Here is a 10133-nt window from a genome sequence, read left to right on the forward strand (position 1 = left end):
GCTGTGCTCCATGCTGTTCTCTGCGCCCTGTGCTCCACGCTGTGCTCCGCGCCCTGTGCTCCGCGCCCTCGTGTCGGGGGGCATATCCACGCCACTAACGGAATAACTAAGGGCATGAAGACGTTATGTCCACGAACAACAGCGCTAGGACTCACTCAGGAGGCCATGCTGGGCTCCTGCCACCACTGCACGGGCTCAGGAAAGGAGATGTGCGGGGCTGGAGCTGGGGGTCCAGTCAGGACAGCCGGACAGACCTTGGGTGGCCTCTAGGAGGGCAGGCCAGACTGGGCACCCTCTGGCAGGATCCCCTTTGGGATGGCCTGCTGCCCGGTACGGGTCCTCCAGGAGGAGTGTGACCTTGGGAGGAGAACCCGGCACCAGGAGGTGTAGATCCGACAGACACCTGGAGCAGGGGCTGACGTTTCTGGTCCACATGCGTCCCTTCCAGCCACCGGCCTGCATGCACCGGCTTCTGACGCCCCAAACCCTACCTGGGTGGTTTCTACCCTCCATTTATATAGACGAGGGCACCAAGAGGTGGTGAGGTTTAGGACTGACCTCAGAGCTGCAGAGCCAGCCAGCGGGGACCAGGGTCCCAGGCCAAGCCCCTCCTGGCGCCCCAGGCAGCAGAATTGAAGGGGCACGGGCACATCAGTGTCCCCGCAGGTGACCATGGCGGGGACCGAGCAGCAGGGTCTGCGACGCTGTCAGAGAGCACCGTCCCACAGCCCCTCACAGAACCCCCGATGGCCCCAGACCTGGGCCTCACCTGTCATCTGAGCAGATACAGACTCTGGCCTGTTGGCCCCACTGGGGATCCTCACCCTGGTCCGTAGAGCACAAAACACCTTTGTCTTCCTATGCAAATGACCTGGTTCTGCCCAGGAGAGCAGTGCCTGAAAGGGAGGTGGGGAGAGAGTGCTTCATGGAAAATCATAAAAACACATTTCTTTGCATTTGAATACGTGCCGGGCCTCAGTTGGGCAGCAGACCGCCTCTGCGTCAGACCCCAGCTCGGGCCTCAGTTGGCGTCAGACCCCAGCTCGGGCCTCAGTTGGGCAGCAGACCGCCTCTGCGTCAGACCCCAGCTCCCCCAGCTTCCCCTTTGGGATTTGGCGATGCCCCTGAACTTTTCAGAATTGCGCTTTTAAATGCACATGACAGAACACATGGTGCCCCGGTGAAAATCAGCCACACTGGGACAGGGCTCTCAAAATGCTTGTGACACGAGGTCTTTCTCCATCAGCTCCACCAAGGTCTGCACTGTTCTCCCAGACCTCCAGCAAAGACCCCCCCATCCCCCCGCAGGTGAGCAGCCTCTCTTCTCCCCTCCCCGGGCACCTGCCTGCTCCTGGCCAGACCCCCCACTTGACCCCTGACCCCTGACCCCACCCCTTAGGGACAGGAGCCACGCCCTCTTCCCCCCCGCTGCTGTTGGGGTGCCCATCACACTGGACACCGTGTTCTGTACGTGGACTTATCAACGGTCCGTGTCCACGCCATGAGGGAGAGATGCTCTCCGCTGTACAACCCGATTCCCAGGGCCTGGGGCACGCGGCGCACGGCAGGCACTCGATGCATCTTGAGAGGAGAGAGAGTCATCAGCGCACAACTTCACCCAAGTACGAGCGGCATCCACGAGGACTGAGGGAATTTAAGCCCCTGCTTTACTAAGAGCTGCTGGGCTGAGGACCTTAGCCAGGGCCTGGCTTCGGCAGAGGCAGAGGCTGGGGGTTGGGGGAGGGGTCTAGAAGTCCGAGGTCTCTCCTGGGATCCAGACCCCCCAACCTCGCTGCTCATAGGACGCTCCCCCCAGTGTCTCCAGCCACACAAGGTGTTCGCCCCGGAGTCAGGAAGGAGCGGTGACAATAGGGCTCCTGTGTGTGGGGGTGGCTGGGCGTTGGGGCGGGCAAGGACTCAGGCAAATGAGCGGGGCGCTCACAGATATAGAGGCCTGTGGGTGGTCTGCCCGCTGCTTCCACTTAGCTGGCCAGAATGGAGGGCAGCCCGAAGCAGCCGTGCCTGCAGAGGGGGCCCCAGGAGGTGGGGGACAGCCAGGCCCTCGCCAAGCTGCAGGAACTGGCCCTGACATGGTTCACGGAGACACAGGCACCCTTCATCCTGCAGGATGGAGCCCTGCCCCCCTGGTTTCACGGATTCATCACCCGCAAGTAAGGCTGCCCCGTCCCCCGCCGTGAGAGAGCTGCCTGGGGCCCCCCTGGGACAAGACGGATCTCTGCGGCCCCCCTGGGCCAGGCAGGGAGCAGACTGAGGGGCGCCACGTGGGCAGGGCAGGCGAGTGCTGGGCCACTCTGAGGGTGGTCTAGCAGAGGGACGGGGCAGGGGCAGGGTGCGTTGGGACCCGTCCTGGAGAACCAAGGACTGGAGGGCTGTCATCTCTTCTGTCATGCAAGCCGGACACTCGTCAGGGAGGGTGAGCACTGTCTTGAGTGGGCACCGACCTGGGCCAGCCTGGACGTGCGCTGCCCCACTGTGGAGGCGACATGGGGCCAGCGTTCGGGTTGCGCGGCCCCTGCCAGCAGCCTGAGCACGAGACAGAGGAGCGGCAGGTTCCCCCTGGCGCTCTTGGCTCAGCGCTGGCCGTCAACCAGGGCTGGCCACGCTTGGTGTGCGGCTCTAACCCTAACCCTAACCGTCTTGAGAGGCTCGATGTTCGAGTGAGGGGCTTGGCACTTTCATTTAGTGCTGGGCTTGCAAACTCTGGCGTGGGCCCTGCGTGGAGCCGGCACTTGGTAAGCGCTGAGCGAGCAGGTGGTCCAGGTACTGCCAAACCAGAAGAGAGCTGGAACTTTCCATCACCTCTCCAGAATACTTGGTGCCATCCAGAAATGGCCGTGGCTGCTTCGGGCTGGAAGGGACATGGAGGGAGATGAGAGTCTAGGAATCGCCCTTGCAATCAAGCTCTGGGCAAAACAGCACCTTCTCCTGGTAGAAACATGTGTTGTGCACAGCCTGCACAACCGTACAGTGGTCCTGAGGCAGGGAGCCCCCAGACCTAAAAATCTCTGGTGATAGAGATTCATTCTTACTACAGAGACATTCAGGTGGAGAGTGGGCAGCCAGGGTCAGTGGCTGTTGTACCTGCCCGTGAGGCTGCAGGGGAGGGTGGCGCGGGGGGGCCTCAGCACTCAGGCCCAGCCCAACCCCGAGTCTGGAGTTTGCTGGATGCTCAAGCGCACACAGACCACGGTAGCAGCTGCAGGTCTGAGAGTCCCCTGTGGGAGCTGGAGATCTGTACCCAAGGGAGCGGCCAGCAGGGACTCTGGGGCAGGCTGAGTCTGCTCACTGCTGCTGCCACACGGGCACAGGCCCCTCTTAATTACACATCTCTGCCCAGGCAGACAGAGCAGCTGCTTGGGGACAAAGCTCTCGGCTCCTTCCTCATCCGCCTCAGCGACCGGGCTACTGGCTACATCTTGTCCTACAGGTAGGAGAGGGAGCTGTCAGCGAGGCCCCTGAGCCCGCCTTGCCCCCACAGCCTGCACTGCCTGGCTTTCCCTGGGCATTGGCTCCCCCAGCCCCTTTGCCTCCCTCTGTACTGTGCAGCACTGGCCGCGGGATGGGAGGCAGCAGCCTTCGGAGGAAGTGGGCAGGGGGCATTGGGGGAGCCACAAGGGGCTGGGGGCAGCGGGTTCCTGGGGAGGAGGGCTTGTGCAGGAGGGCAGGGCCGTTTGGTCAGGGTCCTGCTGTGGATGGAGGACCTAAAGACAGAGCCTGAACAGGTGAGGCCCGTGGGAACCCTTGAAAGGATGAGGCTACGATACAAAACAGAGGGCAGGACGACCAGCACAAAACCGAGGGAGGTGGTGACATCAGGCCCGGGTTGGAGAGGAGTTTGGGTCTGGGAAAGCAGAGCTGGAGGAAGGAAGAAGCCTCCTCCCCATCAGGAAGCGAGGCCAGGGCTCCCATGCACCTCAAAGGCCTCAGATCAGATTCAAAGTTAGCTCCTGCTTAGACTGCCCCAATCCTGACCTTGCGCGAGGGTATCCCTGCACCTCTGTCTCTCCATCTGTAGGCTGGAAACACTGTAGTACAGACGTAGCAGGATCGCTGAATGGGTAGGACAGGTTTACACATTGAAACATGCTTGGCACAGGGGCTGAATGTCCTATTGACCAAACAAACATCAGTTCTACCTAAACGGGAATTGTTATTCTGTGTGCCAGGTACTTACCTAAGCACTTTGAAATACGTGAGCTCGGCAGCTTCCAAATGTCTTTTCAGGATCAGGGCTCCTTTTCCTGAACACGGCTTGGGTGGGATGCCAACTTATACAATTGCTCAGAGGTCCATGATGGGTAGATGGACCCGTGGGCACCCTGGGGTCCAGAGACAGTCCCGCGCTTGTGGTCACCTGCTTCCCAGCAGTTCTGTGGGGAATGGCAGGTCCTTCCAGCAAGAAGCTCGGGAGCAGTCAGATATCCAGATGGAAAACAATGACCCCCCACCTCACGCCATACACAGAAGTCAACAAATTCTAGCAGGATCACAGCCCTGAGTGAGAAAAACAAAGCAGGACCTTTCTAAAAGAAAACAGGAAAAATTTTCAAGACTTCGAGAAAGACAGATTCCTTAAGACCAGACCTACTAACCATGAACGAGAAGGTGGACACGGGGGTTTCTTTAAAATGAAAACTTCACAAGATGGCTCTTCAGAAGATGCCAAAGTCTCGGGAGAAGTCACGAATCGTAGTGCGCGTGTCTAGCGAGGGCAGAACACGCGAGGAGCTGCGGAGAACCAGGGACAGAGACGACGCGGTACACAGCGGGGAAAGGCTGGAACGGCGCTTCGCAGACGGGGCTGTCCGGAGGGCACCGGGCCTGGCGACCCGCGGCGTCCCTCTCCCGGGAAGTACAAACGCAGCCCGCAGCCCAAGTGAGCGCACGGCGGGAGGAGGAGCCGCGAGGGTCTGGCGAGGGTGCGCTCCGCCGCTCGGCTCCCGCGCGGCTCGCAGGGGCTTCGGAGAACACCGGCCGCGAGCCGCGGAGCCGCACAGCGGCGCCCCCGCAGCCCCCGCTACCCGCGCTGCAGTCGGCTCGGGAGCCGCCCCTGCGCGCCCAGAGCCGGCACGAGGATGCCCGCGGCGGCTGCGCTCCTAGCAGAGCCGAGTCTGCCAACGAGCGGACGCGCGGAGACGGGGGCGGACGCGCGTGTTTGCCCGCAGGGGACCTCGCGGCATCCGGGCGGGGCGCTCGCTGGGCGCGGACCCGGTCGCTCTAAGACGGAGGGTTGGGGCAAGGAGCCGGGCGGGAGATCGAGGCCCCGGGACTTCAGGAGGGGACGCACCACAGCCGCGCGGGGCCGGACAGGGGCCTGCAGGCGGGAGCGCTCCGGTGCGGGAACCGTCGCTGTGCGCACTGCGGACGCGGGCGCCTCACTGCAGCAGCGGTCGGTCCCGCCGGGAGGACGTGTCCCCGGGAGGGCGGCCAAGGACCCGCGCCTGGGGGCGGGGCCGGGAGTCCAGGGGTTTGGGGCGCGCCGAGGAAGTGCAGGGCCGGACCACGCTTTGGTCGAAGATTTTGGTGTTCTGTTCATCATGGACTTTGATTCTCTAAAACATCGCCTTGCCGGGCACTGTGGCGCCACGCTGGGTGCCGCCCTCGCCCCACCAGGCGGACCTGGGGGCTTCCCTGCCACCTGAGGCCCGTGTTTGGAAGCCACTCCCTGGCTCCCGACCCCTCATGGCCACCCGCGAGGCTGGGCACCGGGACTCCAGGTCCCGCTATAGAGGGACACACGGAGGGCTGTGCGGCCGGCGGGTGCTGGCGCCGAGGCTGGACCGCCCTTGGCCACACCTGTTTGCCTTAACAGGGGCAGCGACCGCTGTCGGCACTTCGTCATCAACCAGCTGCGGGACCGGCGCTACCTGGTCTCGGGGGACACGCACAGCCACGGCACCCTGGCCGACCTCGTTCGCCATTACCAGGAGGTGCAGCTGGAGCCCTTTGGGGAGACCCTGTCTGCTGCCTGCCCGCGGGTAGGCACCCCTACCCGGGGTGTGCAGGGGTGGGGTGGGGTGCCCCCAGGCACTCAGTGCAGAGTCCTGGTCCCATTTGAGGAGGGTGGGCTGAGGAAGCACCTTCCCTGAAGTCAGGGCCCTGCGGAGCCTGTGTGGGTCCCTCTGTGTCAGGCCGTGGGAGGTCAGCAGGGAGTGAGTGACCACGCTCCTGCTGTGCCCCCACTGCCCAGCCGGAGGACAATGATCTATATGATGCTATCACCCTGGGCCTCCACCACACCCATCTGGGCCCGGATAACCCAGCCGTCACAGTTTCGCCAGCAGAGGTCCTGGACGAGGCTGCCAGCCCCTGCCCCTGCCCCAAGCCACAGGTCTCCTTCCTCCAAACCAAGAAGAGCCGGGATGCAAGTTCCTGCAGCTTCTCGGAGGAGGGGGGCGTGGCGGTAAGCAGCATCGGGAGCCCAGTGGGTCCATCACGCACCAGGCCCACAGGTCTGGCCTAGGCCTTTGGGGCTTGAGCTCCAGGCTCAGAGGTGTGGGCTCACCCACCCCTGGGCCACCTCTGGCCTGCTGGGGCTGCCTCAGTTTACCATTTCTACAGTTCTTCTGAGGCTTGAATGAGAAAATGGGCAGGAAATGGCCTGAAATTCCTCTAAACTATCGGGGAACGAGGTGGGAGGTGGTGTCTATGAGAGGACATTCTCCCCCACAGCACCCCTGGGAGGGGCTCAGAGAGGTTTTCCTCCTATGCAGCAGACCACAGCATGCAGGGACCCCAGGCCTCTCCTAACGTTTGGAAACAAGATGAAGCCTTTCCCAGAGTCCACGGGAGGCCTCACTAGGGGTCCTGCTACCTCCCCTCTGCACCCTCTTCTCCGACCTCTCTGGCACCTTCCCAGAACACGCCAATCTTACTCCCACCCCAGGGCCTTTGCACTTGCTTTAACTTTGCTGCAATACTCTCCCTCCCAGATAGCTGCTTGCCCTCCTTTCTCTGCTTGCATGTCATCTCTCCAGAAGGGCCAAGACCACAGGAAAGACCCCTTCCCACCTGTCATTCTGTCTATCCCATTCATGGGACAAATCACGACCTGACAGCTTACCATCTTGTGACATGCTATCCTATGTGTCAGGCACATGAAACCATGTAACAGACTGGTCTGCTGTCCATCTCCCAGGGTAGAAAGCAGACTTCAGAGTAGGCCTTGCTGCCCATCAAGTCCTTGGCACCTGGAACCATGTCTGGCCCAGAGTTGGTGCCCAGCCGGCATTTAGGGAATAAACACACAAATGACAGCCTTGGGGGTGACAGTCTATTCTGAAGGGGGGGAAGCAGTGAGTGGAGGGGCTCAGGGGCTCTGAGAGGCCAATGGAGCACTTGGGAGGGAGGACAGGGCAGGATGAACTTGGGTAGTGCCTGCTGGCTTCCAATGCCAAAGACTCGACTCGGAGTGTGGGGGCTGACAGGGACAGGACAGTGAGGTAAACTGAGCCAGGACAGGGGCTGCGGCTGGCCGAGAGCTCCCGTTCACCTGAGGGCATCTTAGCGATGGGAGAGTGCTCCAGGGGTTCTGTTTCTGTCCCCAGGTCCCCGGGAAGGTGCCTCCCCTCCCTGAGAGGAGTGCCTCCCTTCTGGATGAGTCCTTTGGAAGCCCCAACAACAGTATCTACTCAGACCCGAGGAAGCTGAACCAGGCACAGCTAGGCCTGGGCCCAGAGGTGTCCGGCAGACCCAGGCCAGCTCCAGGGGGCAGCCAGCCCAGCTCCCCAGGCAAGGAGTCCCTCAAGAGACTCTCGGCTGGAGGTCAGAACAGGCCTGATGGCCTGGGGCCTGCCTTCTCTGGGGTGAGTCCTGAGCAGGGTCCCACAGGGCCTCCCACAGCCCGGGGCCACCTTCTGCCCCCCGCTTCTCAGGCCCTGGGATCCTCCGCCACCCCCTGGAGCCAGGCATCTCCAAAACTGAGCCACAGGGCTCCGCCCGGCTCCCAGGGCACTTCTGCAGACACTTATCAGCTCCTGCAGACAGAAGGTCCCCTGTCAGAGCCCGGGGAAGAGCCCGACCAAGAAGGCAGTGCCTATGCGGAGGTCCCAGTGCACTGGGGTGGCTCACCCAGGCCCCCATGTCCCGGGACCAGTCCTCCAACTAGCAGGCCACCAGGATCCACAGACCATGGCTACAAGAGACTCTCAGGGGCCCCAGAGCTCCCTGAGCCCGGGAACACCTATGAACAAATCCCAGCAGCCAGGAGCAAGGAGACTGGACGGACACACAAGGTGGGCTCCACAGGGGGGTGGGGCGGCTGCCAGCCCCTGCTGGTGAGAGGGATCAGTGGCCTTCATGTACGAGCAGGTCGGGTCACTGCTACTGCTCCGAGGGGCCCAGGATTTCCTAGAAGTAACATATGCTTGGAGGTGGTGGGAGGGGCTGTGGCTCAGCTTGAATGTAAGGTGTGGTCTTCTAGGCCCTTCTGAGGGCTTTCTCTGCAGACCAAGAGTCCTGGCGCCCTCCAAGCCACTTGTGCCAGACCCTCATTGTGGCCCAGCTGCCCCCAGCCACGTGGCTCCGGGGAGGCAGCTTCCCTGGCAGGCCTTCCTGAGACTATGTCCCAAACACTACAATCACTGCTTGTTTTCCTTCAGCAACCCGACCCAGGACCTCCCTCTCTTCCTCTATACAACTGTCTGCCACAGGGCAAGGCTAGACGTACTCCCCTGCTCAGGACGCAGCCCAGAGACAGCCAGACAGAGCTGTCAAATGGAGGGTTTCTGCTCTGAGGACCGGTGGGGGAAGTGGAGGGCAGGGGCTCCCACGGGGCGCAGGCACCCTCGGCCTCAGCACGCTCTACCTGCACCCCGAGCCAGTGGGCAGGAAGGGTCCACTCCTCATGGGGACAGCTTCGGACCTCAGCTCACACAGACCCTCGAGGTCTGGGCAGCGAAACCTGAGGTCCTTGCTGAAAGGCCTTCCCACACATCCCGGGGCGGGGTGTGCACCCAGTGCAGTGCGGGGCACCACAGAGGTCCTGACTCTGCTGGGACCACAGGCCCTGCTGGCAGGCAGGCCCTCGAGGAACCCTGAAGCCACATCCCATGGCAGTTCCCGCCCCCCCACCCCCCATCACTGCAAAGCCCACATCCTCTCCGGTCCCTCCTTGTGGAGACCCCCTCCTCCCCTAGCCTTCTCAGAAGATACAGGTCCTTCACCCAGAACGGGGCGGGGTTTGGGGCTGGCTGTGCCATTTCTGGCACCATGAGGCTCATGAACAACCAGCAATCCTCCCAGCAGGCCTTTCTTGGGCTTGGGCCCCAGCGACCGACCGGTGCCGCGCCTCTCTCCGCCCAGGGCCTCCAGGCCCCAGTGTCTCCTCCCTCTCTGCAGCCCGACAAGCTCTGGAGGCTCCTCTTCACCGACAAGAAGCACAAGTCCTGAGCGCTGAGCTTCCTTCTAGCAGCTCACCGGCGGGCTTCCCCGGCCCCTCACTCTCCCCCGAGAGGAGTGGGGGGTGTCAGGGCCGGAGAGGCGGGGGGCTGACCACAGGCAGGGCAGCACCCCATCTCCAAGATGAACTGAGGCCCGGGCTCCCTGACCACTTACTGAGCCCAGGTGGGCCCTGGGCTGGGGTGGCCGTTCTGAGCTGAGACCCAAGCCAGCTCCCGTGCTGGGGGCCCTCCCAGCAGCGGGGTTCAGAAGCCTTTGAAGCAAGAATTCTGGCCCGAAGGCGCTGGGCTCCCAGCAGCAGCTCCCTTGGCCCTTCTCTGCCCCCTGCCTTATTGTAGCCCTGCCACACGGTCCCGCCAGGCCCTCACCAACCCCTCTGTGCTGCAGACGGAGGAACCAAGGTCTGCAGAGGGGGAGTAAGCTGCCTGAGGTTCTGGTTAGCCCCTCAGCACACACCCCAAGCCTGCCTGCCAGGGTCCGCCTGAGACATGGTCCTGAGCGTTTCTGGAGCCAGTCGGGTGTGGACTGCCCATCCGTTCGACAAGGTCACCCTTCCCTGCCCTCTGGCTCCCACCTGTCCTGGCCGCGAGGGGCGGCTCTCACGCCAGGAGGCCCACACAGCAGCTCTGGATACAGGCACTCCTGGATCCCCGTCCCCCAGGGTCCTTCCTGCTGCGTCCCACTTCCCCTGTCCCCCACGTCCCCACCTGTGT

General features: G+C 62.8%; 1 protein-coding gene across 3 annotated transcripts; it reads left to right on the top strand.

The window, feature by feature from the left end:
* Nucleotides 1-1409: 1409 nt before the first annotated feature.
* On the top strand, nucleotides 1410-10120 carry SH2D7 (SH2 domain containing 7). Of its 3 annotated transcripts, XM_082734401.1 has the most exons (6): nucleotides 1410-2171; nucleotides 3359-3448; nucleotides 5834-5999; nucleotides 6212-6424; nucleotides 7569-8255; nucleotides 9268-10120. In XM_082734401.1, the coding sequence occupies exons 1-6, from the start codon at nucleotides 1996-1998 to the stop codon at nucleotides 9409-9411; spliced, it is 1476 nt and encodes a 491-aa protein (XP_082590527.1). In that variant the 5' UTR covers nucleotides 1410-1995; the 3' UTR covers nucleotides 9412-10120. The 3 variants fall into 3 exon arrangements, with proteins under 3 accessions (XP_082590527.1, XP_082590525.1, XP_082590526.1); XM_082734399.1 differs by having other exon boundaries at nucleotides 7569-9360; XM_082734400.1 differs by having other exon boundaries at nucleotides 5834-5951; nucleotides 7569-9360.
* Nucleotides 10121-10133: the final 13 nt, after the last annotated feature.

The sequence above is a fragment of the Mustela nivalis genome (genome assembly GCF_964662115.1).
Source record: "Mustela nivalis genome assembly, chromosome: 6".
In the NCBI taxonomy this organism is placed as follows: domain Eukaryota; kingdom Metazoa; phylum Chordata; class Mammalia; order Carnivora; family Mustelidae; genus Mustela; species Mustela nivalis.